At 39.7% G+C, this 20528-nt stretch overlaps 1 protein-coding gene across 4 annotated transcripts in view; it reads right to left on the bottom strand.

The window, feature by feature from the left end:
- Positions 1-7655: 7655 nt before the first annotated feature.
- The window catches only part of ldlrap1b (low density lipoprotein receptor adaptor protein 1b), a 44703-nt gene continuing 31830 nt past the window's right edge, over positions 7656-20528 (bottom strand). The window contains exons 6-10 of one of the 4 annotated variants that reach the window (XM_061743123.1): positions 16001-16096; positions 13118-13248; positions 12053-12087; positions 9799-9830; positions 7656-8441 (exon numbers count right to left, since the gene is read on the bottom strand). In XM_061743123.1, coding sequence (XP_061599107.1) covers positions 8395-8441; positions 9799-9830; positions 12053-12087; positions 13118-13248; positions 16001-16096 — 341 coding nt within the window. In that variant the 3' untranslated portion in view covers positions 7656-8394. The remainder of the gene's footprint in view (positions 8442-9798; positions 9831-12052; positions 12088-13117; positions 13249-16000; positions 16097-20528) is intronic. The other 3 variants (XM_061743124.1, XM_061743121.1, XM_061743122.1) reach the window with 3 other exon arrangements.

Raw genomic sequence — 20528 nt, 5'->3', positions numbered from 1 at the left:
AGTTTGCCACAAGCCACCTGGGAGACACACCAAACATGTGGAAGAAGGTGCTCTGGTCAGATGAGACCAAAATCAAATTTTTTGGCAACAATGCAAGACGTTATGTTTGGCGTAAAAGCAACCCAGCTCATCACCCTCAACACACCATCCCCACTGTCAAACATGGTGGTGGCAGCATCATGGTTTGGGCCTGCTCTTCTTCAGCAGGAACAGGGAAGATGGTTAAAATTGATGGGAAGATGGATGGAGCCAAATACAGGACCATTCTGGAAGAAAACCTGATGGAGTCTGCAAAAGACCTGAGACTGGGATGGTGATTTGTCTTCCAACAAGACAATGATCAAAAACATAAAGCAAAATCTACAATGGAATGGTTTCACAAAAAACATATCCAGGTGTTAGAATGGCCAAGTCAAAGACTTGAATCCAATGGAGAATTTGTGGAAAGAACTGAAAACTGCTGTTCACAAACGCTCTCCATCCAACCTCACTGAGCTCCAGCTGTTTTGCAAGGAGGAATGGGCAAAAAATTCAGTCTCTCGATGAGCAAAACTGATAGACATACCCCAAGCGACTTAGAGCTGTAATCGCAGCAAAAGGTGGCGCTACAAAGTATTAACTTAAGGGGGGTGAATAATTTTGCACGCCCAATTTTTCAGTTTTTTATTTGTTAAAATGTTTGAAATATCCAATACATTTCGTTTCACTTCATGATTGTGTCCCACTTGTTGTTGATTCTTCACAAAAAATTACAGTTTTATATCTTTATGTTTGAAGCCTGAAATGTGGCAAAAGGTCACAAAGTTCAAGGGGGGCAAATACTTTCGCAAGGCACTGTATCTATGCTTATTTAAAATGCACACAAACTAGTACGACTAAATGGGGCCTGATGATGGCGTAATAAAACTTCCACATGAGGAATTTGTTCTGGATGGATGGATGGATGGATGGATGGATGGATGGATGGATGGATGTATGGATGGATGGATGGATGGATGGATGGATGGATGGATGTATGGACGGACGGACGGATGAAATAAAAACAGAAACATTTTAAAGTTCATCCAGCAGCACCAGTTCTGTTCACCAAAAGTGGCCCACTAGGCAGCTCGCATTCCACGCCCAGCTCCAAGCCAGAGAGCCGGGCTTCTTACCCATTTAAAGTTTGAGAAAACGTTGAGATCGTTTGGAGAACTTGATCTATTAAAGTTCTCCCAAGCGCTGGCTTGAGAGAACTTATTTAGCTATACTGCAAGCGGTGGAAAACTATAAATTATTGCCAAAATAAAAAATACAGAGCTGGAAATTATTGTGTTCCTTAAAGTAGCTTGAGGCTGGATTGAGGCAGGATTTATGAAAAAAATTCGTATACGTTTTAAGTTTTCTAGTAATAATGTCAGATGAAGCGTTCCAAACCCAAAAGAATGAGCCCTCTAGTGTATCTCTCCGTTGCCTTGAACAGGCTGTGTGCTGCAAAATGTGCTGCAATTCGGGCCCAAATGTTGGGTCAGTGATCAAAAGGTTTTCTTACTTCCATGTCAGGAGGTAATTCAAAATTCTATTCAAATTCAAACCTGAAAAATAAAAATGACCTTTTTGAGTATTTTCTTACTAAAATTTTAAATAAAATAAAAAAGTTTCTATTTAAGGCAAAGTTCAACAGAAACATTTAAAGTAAGGTGAAAAAGGTAAAAAGTACTCAAGGAGCAAAACAACCAACCGACTGTGGGAAACGCCATCTTCTGGTGAAACGGCAGTAGTGCAGTCTGAACACGTCCGGACATGTCCAGCCCAGAAGCATCTCCATCGTCAAAGGAATATTTATCAATATTGACGGAACACCTGTCCCAACGGTTTCAGAAATGCCAGTGAAGAGGTTGGGCCGATGGTATGGTGCAAATCTGAAAGATACGGAGCAGTTTGAACAACTTAAAACTGATACCATCATGTACAAATATAGATCGCATCAACAAGACCTTGCTGCCAGGAAAACTCAAATTGTGGTGTTTCCAGTTTGGTATACTCCCAAGACTCATGTGGCCTTTAACTGTGTATGAAATCCCCATCAACAAAGTGGAAAAATTGGAAAGGATTCAGCGCACACGTGAAACAGTGGCTTGGAGTTCCAAGATGCTTACAGTTTTTCACAATTGTTTAAACACATTTCCTGATAGACTACCTCACTTTTTCAAAACTCTAAACACAAATTACAAAACTCACACACAAAATGCAAAATCCTACACTTCTCTTGCAAAAGCACACTCTACCCTCAAAACAGTACGTGTTAACTCTTCACAAAATGGTATTTCCTTCTCAAATGCCAAACACATACATAATTTGAGTAGACATTTCTAAGCACCCATTGAACACTGATGTGCAGAATGGAAGACACTATATGAATGTCTCAGTAGAATCATGCATTTGTATGTTCAGTGTTACACCTTCAGCTGTTGGATGTAATATATCACCATATAGTATTCTTATGTATAGGCTACTCAAATAGAAAACAACACACAATTCTTTACTGTAACAACAAATAATATTTTACAGTATTTGGACTCAAAATGTGCAGTCCACTGGACATCACAGCAAGCTGTGGATGAAAACTTGACAGAAAATAGAAACAAAACTAAAGTATTAGGCTGCATCCTGCCTTTCATCCCTGGCTGGCCACAGGACCTCGTCCACGTCGCAGGCGATGTTCTCCCTGGCCAAGCAGCGTGGGAAGAATCTCCTACAATACTGCATGAAGCCTTGACAGGCCTCAGCAGTGACATCGCCACATGTTCTCCAAAAAAAAACCAGGAGCTCACCTGTGACCCTTTTTATGGCAAATTGCTGATTGCATATTGCACAACAGCCTTTGGAGTTTAGAAATGTGATTGACTGTGTGTTTTGTGTGAACAGCAAGAGAGGGAATTCAGGAAGATTGTGCAGGATATTGGGAATTGTGTGTAGTGTTGTGAGATATGTGTGGTATGGAATGGGAATTTGAGTCTAGAGCAGTAAATGTGCTTGGAGTTCAGCAGAATTGGTTTAGCCGCCTGAAACATGAGTTTCAGGTTGTGCACATTGTGTCTGATGTTCCAATAATTGTGTTTAAACAATTGTGAAAAACTGTAAGTACGACCGGACTGTACGGAAGCGGCAAATTGGATTTACCAATCTCAGGTCTAGTGGAAGAATTCAAGTGCACCAAAGCTAAACTGGTCATGACCCTCACTGAATCCATGGATCCTGTTATTATTGCAGCAGCTCCCCGTGTGGCAACGGGGAGGAAGTGGATCGCATCTGAGGCTGTTCAGAGTGCCAAGTCTGCTCTTTATTTCAGAGATGTGGTAGGGCAAGTCCAACAAGGGGGAGCCGGTTTTGGTCTCATCCAAAAACCACCTCAATGGCACAAGGCAACAGCAGTGCAGAAGAGAAGGCTCTTGGTTGACGAGGTGAAAAGACAAGAGGAAGCAGAGCAACACGCCAATGCTGTTTCGTTGGCCAAGCAGGGCCACTGGACCAACTAGGACACCCTAGAAAAGAGGAAAATCAGCTGGCGCGATATCAGGGAGATGGAGGGAGCTCGTCTAAGTTTTGTCAGCAGCCCACACCCCAGAACCTGAAACAGTGGTACGGAGAAGATCCTGCTTTCCACCTTTGTCAGACACCTGCACCTCTGAGTCATATTTTAACAAGATGCGCCACGAGCCTCTCCCAAGGCCGTTACACCTGGCGGCATAACCAAGTACTCAGACAGCTGGCATCCATCTTAGAACAGAAGCGGACCATCACAAATTCTTCCCCACAAACATCGACAGGGCCGGTCCACTTCGCACCATTTCTACCAGCACGTCAACCTCCAGAGTGCCAAATAACATCAAATGATACAAGTATCCTGCAAGTGGCTCAAGACTGGAAAATGGAAGTGGACTTGGACAAAAAGCTTGTCTTCCCCCAAGAAATCGTGGCTACAACACTCCGGCCAGACATGTTCCTGTGGTACAGCCAAGCTGGCATACGTTGTGGAGTTAACAGTACCATGGGAAGATGGTGTTGAGGAAGCCTACGAGAGGAAAAAGACCAAATACTCGGAGCTAGCAATCCAAGCTGCTCAGAACGGCTGGAAGACCAAGATTTTCCCGGTAGAATTGGGATGTAGGGGATTCGTGGCTAAATTTATGATCGCCCTACTGAAGAAAATGGGGGTGAGGGGTCGATCCCTCCAACAGGCAATCAAGTCCTTGTCAAATGCAGCAGAAAAAAGCAGAAATTGGCTTTGGATTAAAAGAAAAGACAAGAACTGGACTGTGAAAGCAAAGTAGGAGGACGTGGAACTAAGTAGGGTGTACCTGGGACGCCAGGTATCACCGTTGAGCCCTCTGGAGACGTCGTCGGCCTATATCAACGAAACGTCAAGGAAGGAAGGTGCCCACCTGATGACCCCGATGAAGTACCCGCCCTTCCTCTCACCACTCTATTCCTACTGCTGATATCAAGGGTGTCGAATAACCACAGGGATTGAAACATCAAGTCCTCCTAGCTCCATGTTTCCATCACTAAAAAAATATCCTAAGTAAAATAATAAAACCATTAAAATAAATGTGAGAATAATAAACAAAAAATAACTACTATGAAAATGAAAAAAATAGTTCCTGCAGGCATCGTGTCATTTAGACAAAATCTGAATAGTTTAGTTACTTTCCACCGTATTCCTGTTAATGATATACATTACCACAAATGACTGAAGAATCAAAAGTATTGATATTTTAGTTTGAGAATCGATTTTAGAGCATACAGATCTGGTATTGGAGGTATCAATATTTCAGTATTCATCCGCACATCACTAAAAAAATATTGTACCTGACTGGTACTTGTGTTGGTGGTTGGGGGGTGTTGGGGCTATAATTTCCCCCCTCGAGTGGAGCTGAAGAGCGGTATGGCTTGACCACTGGTGTAATTAACATTTTCTCTCTCACTTTCCAGCTTTCCACTAATTACATTAAATAAACAACATAGTCAGGTCTAGTCAGGTCTAGTCAGGGCGATGCTGCCCCCTGCTGGCTGAGCCACACAACAATCTGCTGCTTTTAAAAAGTAACCTATTTTAGGTTATTTTCTTATTTCTGTGGGTCAAATACAGGCCGGTCCAGTCATGGGTCGTTTTTACACAGAAATTTGGGTTATAGGCTTGAACCACCCAATTGGGTTTGGGAAAAATAAATATATAAAATGACACAACTGTACAGAGTTAAGGCTTCCAAGAGCGGGTTAAAAAGATCATCCTGGAACAGGATTTGTTAGATGTAACACTTGGTAAAATGAATGACTTCTTTTCATGCCTCTTTACTTAAGTGAATGCATACATGTATGTTAAATGAAGATGATTAAAAAAAAAAAATTGATTTACATAAACATGTAGCTCTGAAGGCCAGATTATTCTAGAGATCTGGGTGTCTGAAAAAGATACAGTAAATTTCCCCGAGAGTCCAAAATTATCACTTGTATCCTGAAACATTCAGGAAGAGGAAAAAGCTGAAACAGGGTGACAGACCAGGCAGGAAGTGGAAGCAAGGATGACAAATAAATGTGAGGCGGCGTGACCTCTGACAAGCCAACTGCCACTTTACTACAGAGCAGCGAGTGAAGTGTTCACTCTTCTACCTCTGGGACTGGTGAAGTGTGGTAAGTAGTAAACAGGACTGGAAACAAAGACGCAGCGCTGATTATGAATCCTGAACAGACGTACCTCCACTCAGCCTGGCGCCTGAAATACACACATTCAGGAGGAGGGACAGATAGACAGGGGGAGAACAAGGGACACTTCAAAGAGGAAGTACAAGAAAAAAATGACGTGGGATCTTTATTGTGTTTTTATCAACTTTGTTTAAAACGTCTTGGGACAAAGGTCTGGTGACATCTGATTAGGCCTCTGTAAAGAAAGATGAGGCCATCCCAACCTATGACCCATAAACAGGATCCAAACATTTAGGTCATGAACTTTATTCAGCTTCTTTTTTTTTTAAAGTGTATAAATGTTAAACTCAAGACTGAAAAGGGTTGGGCAGAATTAAATGGGCAGAATTCTTCTTTACTAATCATTTTGCTCCTGCTCTACAGTACGTACTTGAGCTCGTCAACTCGTCTGTTTTATGATAGCTCATCTTTAGAAAGCTCAACGTGACGTCTCCACATGCAAGCAGGTCTTTTTTTTGTTGTCAATACTCATCATAAAACATTTAAAAAGGGCCAGAATTATCAGCAAAAATCCTCCAGGCACAACAATACCTAAGCCAGTATGTGGTGGGGAATCTCAAGGTGCAAACTCCCCTAGCGTAAGAAACACCTTCAGAAGAGATAACACTGCAGTACCTTTGAGTCATGTGACACTGCAGGGAATTGTCATCAATGTTGTTTTTTTTTTTACCAAAACAAATGTATCTTTTTTAATTACAGTGCAGTCACAAATCTACAAAAGTATCAAGAAAACTCATGTGGAGGAATTATTACACTCTGCAGGACAGTTCTGGAAGTGATTTCAGTGATTCATCCCCTTTTCACAAAACCAAATCACATTTATTTTTCTTTTATGCCAGAGACCTTTAATTGGAAAAACAAAACAAAACAATTTCTGCAACATAAAAGTGTATATAGCTGTTAATATACGAACAAATGGCTCATCCAAGAGCCCCACACTGATGCTGCAAGCATGGGGGGGGTGGGATCCTGGGGCAGGTGGGGCATTGGGCTGGGTGGTGTCAGAGCAGTCAGGACCAAGAGGATTTCCAGCTCTGTCAGGTTAAACTTGCAGCTTCCCAGATGACGTGGTCCTGTTGCCTTCATGACCTGGAGAACCCCAGCAGGCACTGGGAAAGTTTATGAGCTAAAAGTGAACCAACCCTGTTGGAGACCATGGTCCTCAGCCAGAAAAGGGTTTACTGTCCACCCTGAGTTGGTAAATGTGCTGCATCGAGTGGAAGAATTCACGTTTCGTGATCCAAGAGAAGACCAAGGACCAGCCGGATAGATTACACCACCTGGCTGGTTTGGGAACGCCTTTACAGAAGATGAATAAATAAGCTTTTAGTTTTGTTGAAAATAATAAACACAAACTCATGCTTTCTTTAAAATGTATTTAATTAAATTAAAGTCATATATAAAAATGCCAAAAGCAACAACAGGAACGGTAATTAAGGGGAAAAATATCCTTGTATAAGTCACTATAACAATGTGTGCTGGCTCAAACACCTTCGTCTCTTGGACTCCACGCTCTGTTTCCCACTTGTAAACCTAAGAGTTGATTAATGAGGTTTGGTGACACAATTTTCAAAACCCTGCGATATTAAAAGTAAACCTCCAGTTTCCCTTCCACGTCTCGTGATGACAGGATTACTGTTGAATGTGCTGTTATTTGGTTTCGCTGTGCTCTTCAGTGTTGGTTTATCTGCGAGACGCCACCATCGATGCAACAGTCATAGAAAAGCTACATTAACTCCTGAAACTGCGGATCAAACACTTTTTCTGTGGTTGAGAAGGACAATTAATACAGAAAGGATATAAAAGCATAAATTAGTTTGATGCATAATGACATTAAATTCCCTTACATGAAATGTGTGCTTGTAAATATAAATGAGTGTTGAGTGCAAAAATAGATTTTGCCTTTTAAAAAAAAAAAAAAAAAAAAAAAGATTGTCTTGTTCCGTTTGTCAAAAACCAAAATGCACACTTTTTTTTTCTCCTTTCTTTTTTTTTTAAAGCTTGTGTTGCTCAGTACGAAGCTGAAGTCTTGAAGCATGTAGGTAGTAATTTCACTGTTTGATCCAGTATGGAACTGGTGCTTCTTACTGGCAGCTTGACCGGTAAGTTTCCCTCTAATCCAGTTACATTTTACTTTCAGTATATAAAATAAAAATGGTATTCTTATGCGAGTTTACCTCACCATTTTCAAACGTCATGGCTCTCATATCTATATTTATATTCTGTATGCACGCACATACTTTCTGTAACGCAATATACATAAACATACTGTCATCAGTTAGTGGGTAAACACAAAAGATAAACGTACACCGACAACAACAAAACAATGAAGTAACTGCATGGGTTTTCATAAAAAAGTATAAACTGGTTTGTATTGCTTTGGCCTGTTGTGGGAGCCGTCGGCTCCGGTCCTTCTCTGGTCGTGTCGGTGCAGCAGTGAGAGGACGCGGCAACAGGGAGAAGGCAGGAAACCTCACCGTCGTCACCAGTGTCTCTGCGTTACCCCCGTTTCTCCTCACCTGGTTTTCACTTCTCCATGGAGGCTTTCACATTAAAACCCAAAAGTGTCTTTTTGTGCATTTAAATCTGTCTCGTCTTGGTCCCATTTGCCCGGGGACAGGCACTCTTCAGGGTTGAAGTCCTGAGGATTTACCCCAATGTCCAGGACCTGGGGGTTAGTGCGAGACTCAGCGAGTCTGGAGGAAAAAAAATGGAAGAAGTTTTATTAGCAACAACTCTGACACCAACTGGAGTTGTGATTTAAACCGTCACTATCAACAGCAAGTCTGAGCTTTAGAAAGCTCTTCAACAGTGGTATTGACAGTATTTACCAGATACGGACTAGGGCTGTTCGATGAATCGATTTTAAATCGTAATCGCGATTATGTAATTAGAACGATGTTAAAACGTGAAAATCGTAAAATCGATTTTTCCCTTTTTTTTTTTTTTTTTTTTTTTTTTTTAACCTTGTCTGCACACATATTAATGATTAATACCATATTAATGATTGATGGAAATACCTCCAATACCTGCGACAAGTGCCCCATGGGAGAGGCTCTTTAGTGTAGGAGGGGGCGTTGTTGCCACCGGTAGACCGGCTCGAGTTCCTTGCAAAAAACTTGCAAATGTGAATAGCAAATGTAATGACTGACATTACACACCTCTACCTCCTTCATGGGTTGCATTATTATTTAGCATGCAAAGACCCAGTTTAGTTTAATTAGAAAATGTCTTGTTTTATTTAATTGGAAATATAACTTACTGTGTGTTTGCAAGTGCTGATTTGCAGATTTTTTTTTCAGAGATAAAACTTTATATTTTATGATATATTTTTTAAACTTTTTTTCAACTTATTTTACAGAGTTTTGCACTTTATTCATTCATTTTTGGTTTAATAAGAGCAAAGTTTGCACTTAAAGCCCAATGGGGCAAATGTTCAATAAAAAAACAGCACATTTGAAATCATTTCTTTGCCTTTTGTCAATTCACAAAATAATCGTAATCGTAATCGAAAATCGGATTTTGAGAGAAAAAAATCGAGATTTTATTTTTGGGCAAAATCGAACAGCCCTAATACGGACCTAAAAATTAATACTCTATTTGTAAAGACAGGTTCATGACACAGACGTGGACAGATGTGAACATAATTTCTCGCGTGAACATCCACCAAGGCATCATCCTCTCATTCACATTAAATGCTCTTTGTATCTCGTGAACTTCTTCAAGATGCATGAAAACACAGTGATGGTCATTTCTGTCATGGCATCAAAAGAATGCAAATGCTGATGGATGTGATGGGGGAAAAGAAATGATACATTTGTGATGAAGACGTGGACACAGAAGACATGTCTCCCTAATTTAATCTGGAAGTGATTTGAAAAAGGCTTTGAGATATTGTTAAAAGTATATGCCACTGAGAGGGAATGCAAAACTACACGTTCTAGTTGCACTCCCCTTAACACTTATATCCACAAAGATGAGCAGGCTTGGATGGTGCACTGACAAAGTAGGAATGAGGTGGAAGTCACAATATCCAGGAAATGATATTGTTACCTGAGTAGGATTCAAAGCTATCCAGACTGCGGCTGGGGGTGCAGAGAAAACATAACAAGGTAGGTGACAGTTAAACTCGCAACGCTTCTCAACTGCCTTGTCATAAAGTCAACGGTTATGCTTTTGGGGCCGCTGCTCAACATGATTTTAAAACAACAATGCTTAAAGATAGTTGATCAGAACCTGGAGGTTAAATTTGGGAGAAAAAAAACAACAATTTTTTCATTGCAAACGATGGAAAACATTTGTACATCTGTTGCTGAATTTCCTCACAGGGGAGATGATAACGTAGCTTACCACCACCGGTGAGAATGTGTATGAATGAATAATGATCTCTGTAAAGCGCTCTGGGTGCCTTGAAGGGCGCTATATAAAACCAAGTCAAAAGTCTAATGAAATCTGCCACTAGATGGCAGTGAAGCCTCAAGAACAAATACTATGGCACCCCATCTGCAGCTCAGGTTGGGAAGTTTAGTGGAAAAAGTGGGGAAAAAAATTTGCTCAAGGTGCATTCAAGAACCTGTGACCAGAAACAGAACTCTGCCAAATATCCAAGCGCGTGCTGAGAGACACGCGACTCTGGTGCATGTAAACTGATGAAAAACGCAATGCTGAATCATTTCAAAAGTTCATAACTGGTAGAATAGCATTAAAAACAAAACCCTTAAATGCAATTAATCTTTGCCAGTTTCAAAGCAGCTATGCATCATAAACGCGTTTCTCAAGAACAGTATCAATGCATAAGTTGAGTCTTGAGTTATTCATTTTTGCAAAGCACAGTGATGAAAGAATATTTTAATTTCTCATATAAAAAAAATATCACACTGAAGCACTCAAACAAAGCACCTCTATTGAAGCTAAATACCATATTTTCTGGACTATAAGCCTCATCCTCTCTATTTTTAAGAAAAAGATATGCAAGCCGCAGATATTTATGTTGTTAGATTAGATATTTACTTAATGTACAGAACAATTTTGAAAATGTAATGTAAATGTCATGTAAATAATGTACATTTTTGTACCTAAATAGATCCTTTCCTAACCGTGTCTTTAACACGGCAGCAACTTTGCTGATTAAAACGGGACAGAACCAAGAGAAAATAACCGGTATTTATTTATCTATTTATCTGTTTGAAATCTGCTTCTACCTACTTCCATCTGCTAAAGAAGAAGTTGTGTATTCTTCTTTGCATTTATTTTGTCTTAGTTTTGATTCTAATTCCAGTTAGAGCGCCCCGAGCGGTGGAAGAAAAATCCACAGAATAGCTGCACCTTTGTATAAGCCGCATGGTTCAAAACCTATGAAAAAAGTAGCGGCTTATAGTCCAGAAAATACGGTATTAACAAGTACAAACTCATAAGTTATCTGTAACTTCAGCCGTCAACCAACACGATCAGCTTCCAGCGACCAACGTGGGCTCAGCTCTCCTCGTGGAGGCAACTCACCGCAAACAGCCTCATTAATCACAGAGCTGGAGAACAGCACCATTAGGTTGTAATTACAGTCTGTGCAGACAATCATTTGATTCCAGGTCTAAAATGACCTCTTACCGTTTGATTACAAAGACTGTGAAGCCTATTTTCTCTGTGCCAAATGAAAGTGAGAGAAGAAGTTGACCCTGTAAATGGTGCAGGAAGTAAAAAGCAGAGCCAGAGGAATTAAATGTGCTAATAAAGAGATGAATGAGTCTTTATGGCAATCCAAAACAAATACAGTGCCATCTGCCAGCAGACCCCCACCGGCTATCTCAGTGAGCTGCTGAAACAGACGTAATTGACACATTAATCACACTGAACTCTGGCTTCAATCTGATTCGTTTTGCGATGGGATAAAGTTTAAGGATTTCCAATCAGCACAGACACTACACTTCTACATCAACCTTGAATTTGCAAACCTCATGTACTCCCTCAATCTTTCTTAACAAAGATGATATTGAATTTTTTTTACAGCAGCTAAAAAAAAGAAAAAAAAAGCTATTCTCCATTGGGTTCGGGATGCAAATGTGGGTCTCTATGCAGCAACTATTTGTAATTCCAGGCTTGCTGATTTGATTTGAAGATTGTGTGGGTCTAATATGATGGTAAACAGAGCCTATAAAAGCAGCGTGAGTCAGGGCAGGCGTCAGCGGTGCCCGGGCCTGTAAACTGAGCCCGTGTCCTGTCTGCTGTGCTGGGCTGAGCCAGACTGAGCCAGACTGTGTTTTGCAGCAACAACAGCTTCTGTGACAGTTCAGTACAGACTTTAAAATCTCACCTTGAGAAAGCCTCATCCAGACCATCCTCCAACTCCTGCCAGACACAAAACACACGTTAGTTAAACAAAGTTTGTTGTGTCCAGAGATCAGAGGTGTCAAGTAACGAAGTACAAATACTTTGTTACCTTACTTACCGTAAGTAGAAATTTTGGTTATCTATACTTCACTGGAGTAATTATTTTTCAGACGACTTTTTACTTTTACTCCTTGCATTTTCACACAATTATCTGTACTTTTTACTCCTTACATTTTAAAATGTCATTACTCTATTTCATTTCGGCCTTTAAAAAAAACTATCCAGTTAAATTGCAGTTAAATTGATAGAGTGAATTTGGTTGTGGTTGTTTCAGATGTTCTTGTCCAGTTTTGTTCTTACATCCGTTCCCTCAGATTCCTGCAACTAAACTTGGATGTACATTCCAATAAAGGTTAGGATAAATGATAACATGCCTCTGAAGTTTGACTTTTTGCACCATTACAATACTTATAGGCAACTAGTCATCATATCTCCTGCTCTCTGAAACACATGTTAATGCTCAATAGTACACATATATGGTTCTTTAATATATTTGCATTATACTAAGATGCATTCATTTTTAATGGCTTTTGTCCTTAATGGCTTTTTCCCCCCTTACATTACTTTTACTTTTATACTTTAAGTAGTTTTGAAACCAGTACTTTTATACTTTTACTCGAGTAAAAAACTTGAGTTGATACTTCAACTTCTACAGGAGTATTTTTAAACTCTAGTATCTATACTTCTACCCGAGTAATGAATGTGAATACTTTTGACACCTCTGCCAGAGATGCATACAGTCAGTTCTAGTCTGATCTGCTGAGAGGTTAAGCCATTAGCCTCATGCGTCATAAATGTCAGTTCTGTTCTTGTTTACTCCACTAAGGCGGCGGTGTGCCGCTAGTATCCGCTCATTTGAATACAACAGGTGCAGTACATCATTGGATGACATTTAATCAGTATTTATTTCCTGCTTGGCATTCTTCTTTCCCAATCGTATCAAGCTTGAACAGCTGAAACTTACTAGCCAGCCTGAGCCTTCTCTTACCCATACTGTATTGTTGTTTTCGGTTGCGTGATTATGCACCGTAAAGGGATTTGAATCAGTCTGCTTTGTTCCTGAGTGAACCTGCGCTGCATTGGCTCCTGCAAAATCCAGAAGGGTTGCTGTGGCTGCATCTGAATCCAAAACAGAAAACACTTTTTAAAAACACCACAATTCAAATGCAAGCCCGTCATCTGCAATTAAACTGTATTTATTTTCAATCTAATTTCCAGGACACATCATAACAAGAAGGAGGCAGCATAACAAGGGTAAATTTGCAGCATATGGCTATATGTTTAGCACCTGTCATTATCTTATACAATGGAGAAGCATGTGCAAGGTCATTAAGCTTCTAATGTTTCTCATCAATTCAGCCATCTGTAGATCGCTACTTTGTGATAAGTGAAATGGTGTAATCCCCCCCATCTCTCATGTCAAACTAGACTGACATCACTGATCCGTAATAGAATTGGCTTGGTAATGGCCTCATCTGGTGATTAATGTGAGCAAAAGCAAATCTCTTTCTAGCAGCGATGCACGGGTTCAACAACCAGAGCCAGTAAGAGCCACTTTACTCAGTTCAACCACTGAGAACAGCCAATAATCCACAACACAATCTGCATCACTTGTTGCGACATGGCTCCGTAACTTCCATTTACTCCAGTTACTCAACTTTTGTTTAAACAACAGTTGTGTTTTTATATGCAAGTTGTTTTAAAATAGGGTACTTTGCTGTGTGGAAAGCCGGACAGAAGCTCAGCAAGGATTGTGACATGCAGCCTTTGTGATGTGTGTTTGACACATAACAAGGAGAATGTGACTGTTTGAAACATCTTAGACATCTATATTTCAATCAAATAGAACAAGCCAAACAAAACACATCAAAATTAGATTTGCTCTGCAAAGACCACATTCAAGAACTCAATTACAGGCGGTTAACCTGTTCTTAATGAAGTATAAACTAATTAACAATTAAAATTATACGTTCCACATCTTGTTATCTGTATAAGAGTTTATGTATACATTTTCAAAACAGTAGCTGAGTTTATTTGTGGTTTTCTCAGTTTCCTTCTGCAGTTTTTCACAAAAAAAAAACCAACTTAACCAACTCTTGCACAAATTAACCTAATTTAATGTGCAACAATTTTCATATATAAATCGATATAGACAGACAGACAGAGGACTGTCTCAGAACATTTGAATATTGGGATTTCCTGTAATACAATTACCAAAAACAAAAATGTCATACATTTTGGATTCATTACAAATCAACTGAAATATTGCAAACCTTTTATTATTTTAACATTGCTGATCATGGCTTACAGCTTAAGAAAACTCAAATATCCTATCTCAAAAAATTAGAATATTCTGGGAATCTTAATCTTAAACTGTAAGCCATAATCAGCAATATAAAAATAATAAAAGGCTTGCAATATTTCAGTTGATTTGTAATGAATCCAGAATGTATGACATTTTATTTATTATTTATTTATTTATTTATCTATTTTTTTTAAATTGCATTACAGAAAATAAAGAACTTTATCACAATATTCTAATTTTCAGTGTAGAGAGAGAGAGACACCTACACACATTTAGGAGATGTAAATTTTAGTTGCAACTTTACATTTATACCTGGGAAGAAGAAAGTTTTAATCTTCCATATCCAGGGGCTGCAGTGTTTACACTACACTATGGGATCAAACAGCAGAAAACCTAAAGGCACCATGTCTTATCAGTAAAGGTGACTCTCCTTTGAAAGAGCCACTGATGCTAACAGTCTTTCTGTCTCAGTGACATGTTATTTGATCAGACAGAGTGAAGGGTAAATGCAGGTAACCTTGCGAAAGGCCTGCTGACTTTAATCTTTGCTCCAGGAATTGGTTGCTCAGCTTCTTAAAAAAGGTTCTCAGAAGCTTTCAATGCTGCACGATTATATAAATTTGACCCCGAAAAAAAAAGAAATCTGTCCAATGGCAGCTAAATTACCCAACAAGTCCAAATGCACTCAAAGAGCCTTTATATTAACAAAATCTGCGTCTATATCCTGATTCTTAGTGGATCATCCTGAAAACCCAGATGCTCTGGAGCGCTACACATCTCATGGAATATGACACGATGAGCTCACATGTTGAGTCAGGACAGATTTAGTGACAGATCCCTCTCTGGCTGAGAGCCACATGGCAGGGCAGAGAGGAAATCTCTCTACAAAGCCCATGTTTTCAGCTTTTTTTGCCTTTTTATCTACAAAAAAAAAAGGAATAAAAAGTGCAACAGGGAAAGCCATGGACAATTACAACAAAAAGGTGCATTATGAGAATGAGGCATAAGTACATTTTATTGTGCCATTTGATTCTCATCTCTTTATTAACTGTGGATAAGACATAACATTTATAATGCTTTGATGTTAATTGTGCTAAGTGGATGTCAGCTTGATTTTCAGGAGGCATGACCCTATATAAGACGGTCATCTTAAGAAATCTGATTAACAAAATAATTTTTACACCAAGTGAACTGTAACTGCTGAGTTGAGTTGGTTTTTTTTTTTTTAAATGTCATAGGAATTAGAGAAGCAAGATTTGTTTTCATGAGCTACATTACACAGACACGGGGCTTTAACGTTTTCAAATTAAAGAGACTATCATTAACATCATTATCATCCATAACCACCTGAAAATGTCATTTCCTGTTCATTATATCAATGTTAAGGTACATTATTACTACATGAACGCAGCCTGACATCAGTCTGCGTTCCTCTAGTAATGATGTCCTGCAGCTTTAATACAGGCCAGCCTTTGACAAGTGGCTGAATCCTCTTCCTCCTCCTGAGGCCATGGCTGCTGTGACCCGGAGGAGGAGAGAGATGTGATGATGGCTGACGTGACTCACCTCCTCCTTTAAGGCTGCCCAGACTGGCTGAGCTGTCCGACTGAGAGTTGCTTGCTCCTTCTCCGTCTGAACCCGTCTTTTCTCGCTTTTCCTTCTCTAAACAGTGTTGTGCAGAGGATGAGGGGGAGGTGATGGTTCGCAGGTAGAAGAAGAAGAAGAAAAGTTAGCGAAAGGAAGTGATCTAAGAATCTGAAACTTGTGACCGCAGGGTTTGTGCTTTTGCATTGCTAAAAGTGTTATTTCACTAGCAGCTGAAAATATGAGTATTACAGATTCGGTAAACTAAGCGTAAAAAAAAGAATGTAAACAAATCAGCAGCACTAGACTGGAAGACAAGGCCCAGCTGGGGCTCCTGTCTGCATTTCAACGACTAACATATGTCACACAGTGATACACCACATTTAAAAACAGAGCAGACGTGAAATCTGGGTCAGGTGCAAAGGAAGCTTTGCTCACACTGTCTGGTTGAGACGGTGCAGGTTACCCAAGTGACAAACGCCACCATATGACTTCCTGTACAGCCCCGCTAATGCCTCGCAGAGCAGTTTCATGGGCTGTATTCATCAGAAATGTTTAGACAAGAAATAAATGTTTAGACAAAAAATAAATAAGAGCTAAGAAAATGTTTCTCTCATAGTGGAACTAAAACCAATATACAGGACTGTCTCAGAAAATTAGAATATTGTGATAAAGTTCTTTATTTTCTGTAATGCAATTAACAAAACAAAAATGTCATACATTCTGGATTCATTACAAATCAACTGAAATATTGCAAGCCTTTTATTATTTTAATATTGCTGATTATGGCTTACAGTTTAAGATTAAGATTCCCAGAATATTCAATTTTTTTGAGATAGGATATTTGAGTTTTCTTAAACTGTAAGCCATGATCAGCAATATTAAAATAATAAAAGGCTTGCAATATTTCAGTTGATTTGTAATGAATCCAGAATGTATGACATTTTTGTTTTTGTAATTGCATTACAGAAAATCACAATATTCTAATTTTCTGAGAGAGTCCTGTATATGTTACGGTTAATGTAGAAAAACGGCTATTTTGCAAAATAACCGTCAGGGCAGCTAATGCAGAAAAACGGCTATTTTGTACATACATTTTTAAGCTCATGGTGCGCGGACATCACATTTTTAATCATCTCTCCAGTCTTGATGCTCTAGTCAGCTCGAGACAATTGTCTCGTGGCATGCCGTGGCAATTATAGCAATTATTCTGAGTCCAAATCCCATGCAGTATATTCCTAAATTGAGTATTCTAAAACGAATAATGCAAACTACAGATCACGCCATTGGCACCCCAGAATAGAGCGCCACCAAGGTGGCAAAGCGCAGTGGAGTGCACTCACCTCTACCAGCCTTATAGGTCTGGGAAATGCACTCGCAAATATCCAGTGTGACAGTCTTTGTGAGGAAAGATCTATTCCCACCTTCCCATTGCCACCTCCAAAACAGACAAATCGCGCAAACCCGAAGCGCGCGCATGATGAGATGAGGTCTCTCCTCCTCCTCCATTTGCACACATTGAATAAACCAAAACAAACTAAGCAAACGTAATTCATTTGGTAGAAAGAGTCCAGTTACTACACTACAGAATAGCCTACAGTTCAGTTGAATGGATGAAATTCGCGCTTCAAACCAGTCACTTACAGTCGCCAATCAGTGCAGTTGGTGCGTAGCAGCCAATGGAAGAAGCCCATATGCTGCACATGCTTGTTGTTGACAAGGCTGTTTATGGCTGTTGAAGAAACCTAACGTTACACTCCCCGAAAAAGTGTCGGGTCTGACACATCCACAGCATTAACCGGATACTGCCGTTTTTCTACATTAGCCGCCCTGACAGTTATTTTGCACATTAGCCGGCTATTTTGCAAAATAGCCGTTTTTCTACATTAACCATAACATATCAACTGCCAAAAAAGGACTAGGAAAGAGACTAAAGGTGAAACTCCACAATGAAGAATTCATAGTACCATTCACTTCCTATAAGAGTTAATAAATAAATAAATAAATAAAATTATAGTATAAAGCTAAAGACAGCCTCCAAAGAAATTAAGAATTCTATTAAAAAACAACAATTAAACAAAATATAATGTTGTGTGTCCCTGATGGGATAAACTTGTGGAGGGCAACAACGGTGACACACTGAAAGCCAAGCTTTCAATACTGACAGTGGAAATGAAATGAAAAGTCCATTTCTGCCACTGCTCAAAAGCTCTGCTTACAACAGGAAAGACTTTTATGTCATCACCAACCACAGTCCAAAAAGAAAAAAATCCAATTTCCCATGAGCCATGGTAGCTTAGTGATGGCTGTGCAACAAGAATTTCCTGGGGCACCTGCAGTGCGTGTTTTCTGCAGCTCCTCCTGGACTGTGCACCAACGTAAAGCTGGCTGTGGTGTTTACTGGGAATATACTAGGAACACATCTTTAAGGAACAATGTTGGGAACTATAATATACACAGGAATGTGAGCTGATGTACAGAGAAGAGCCACAGTGGGTGCAAGAATAGGTAAGAGACAAGAAAAATACAGTCAAGGATTCACTGATCTTGCAGGGTCGAAACTAATGAAACATCAAAAGGATTCTTCTCCAATATGCAAGTGTGTAACGTATATACACACACATATATATAGGTGTGTGAAAAAGTGTTTTCCCCCTTCCTGATTTCTTATTTTTTTGCATCTTTGTCGCACTTAAATGTTTCAGATCATCAAACAAATTTAAATATTTTATATTTTTAAATGAATGTTTTTATTATTAAGGGGAAAGAAAAATCCAAACCTACCAAATACTTCACCCACTTCAAAATCACAACTGTGAGAAGAGGTGAAAAGTGGTTAAAAGGAGAGAAATCTGGAGGGTGTGGGGCGGGGGAGTGAGAAGGCTTTCTGCACTAAATTACTGTTTTTCATATACAATTAAGGAATGCATTTTTAAAAGAAAAAAAAAAAGCTAATGTTGAGGCATGAGGGAAGAAATCTGTGGCCTTGATCTTAACGATCCCTTCCCAAAATGGAAATGTGCCCACATTAAAACACTTTAAAAAAAAAAAACAGCGAAGGATGAACTGGGTTGAAATATTTGGGAGAAGAAAGAGGTGGTGGAATTTTTATTCAGTGCAAGCATTTGTCTCTAAAGGACTGAATAAACTGAATAAATAAATGTGCTTTCGTGTGAGACAGGATCAATGGGACTGACATTGAATCTGTCACGAGGCTGAGCTTCCACCGACACACGCACACAATCATTTCCCTTTCTCTCTCACACACTCGCCATCCCAGCACCCCTCCATGCCCGGTCTATCATGCTTTCTTGCACCCATCCCCCACTGCTGCGCCCCCTCTTCTCCACTTTTTACAATAAACAGAAGAAAAACAAGTATGGGAATGAGGGTGGAAGCAAACAATACTGAAAGGCAACTATAAGGTTGCAGGTGCAAAATAAAGTGGAAAGCAAATAGATTATCAGTCAAATCTAAGACATCTTACACACAATCACATGGAGGACTGACGCAAAGGTGGTGATAAATTAACTTATACTTATGGGCAAGAGCAGCTCTTTTACATACATGCAGTAAATTACATGCTTGTCCTGCTGAGCTGTACAAAAGACTGCTTGATACCATCCTTACACAGCAGTTTGACTGTCTGGTGTGTCCACGTTTTACTCATCTTCTTAAAATTAAACTAAATCTGAGGTTTAAGATGTTGCAAGATAAAGAAAGAAACATCAGGATACATAAAGAGGGGGAGAGGAATGTTTGTGATGTATTCCTACATATATAAGCGCCAATATCAATCTCAACCTCAACCTGGAATGATGCGCAGGAGGACTTGAAATTGGTTGAGCTTGTATCCTTGGGTAAATTCAAATCCATTTTACAAGACAGAGAAATTAGCTCTCTCGGTTCTTGTGACTGCCCCGTTGTGTAAATTTTACTATTGTTTTACTATTGTTTCCCCGGAATGTGTGACTGATTGTCTGTGTTTGTATGTATGTATTGTTTTTATGCTGCCATTTTGGCCAGGTCACTCTTGAAAAAGAGGTTTTAATCTCAATGAGTTTATTTTTTACCTGGTTAAATAAAGAATATATATAATATCAGTGTGAAGACAACGATGTTGCTCCAGTAAACCCAGGCTAACATCAAGTCCTCCCCATTTCTCCCCGTGCTAAAACCTGGATGAGACGAGTCCTTTGAGCTGGTGGTAATAAAGAGAAATGGCTAAACTCAAGGAGATCCCTCTCATGTGATGATTTAGCTGCTGTGGGTGGATTCAATGTGGACATTCCTCGGCTACAGGAACCAACCAGGCGCACAATTCCTCCGCTATTTCACATGATGTCAAGAGTGTGTTGAGACCCAGATCAGAAAGCCGAAAGAAAATTGATGTTTTTCTGTTGACAGGTCAACCTCGGGATGAAAGGAGAAAACAGCAACAGTGAGCACAGAGAAAGGATAAGAAGAAAGCAGCGCCTTCACTCATCCGTTACAGTTTTGTCGCCGGGGG

This window comes from Cololabis saira, chromosome 16 (genome assembly GCF_033807715.1).
Source record: "Cololabis saira isolate AMF1-May2022 chromosome 16, fColSai1.1, whole genome shotgun sequence".
NCBI classification, from domain to species: domain Eukaryota; kingdom Metazoa; phylum Chordata; class Actinopteri; order Beloniformes; family Belonidae; genus Cololabis; species Cololabis saira.
This window is presented reverse-complemented; position numbering and strand designations above follow the sequence as displayed.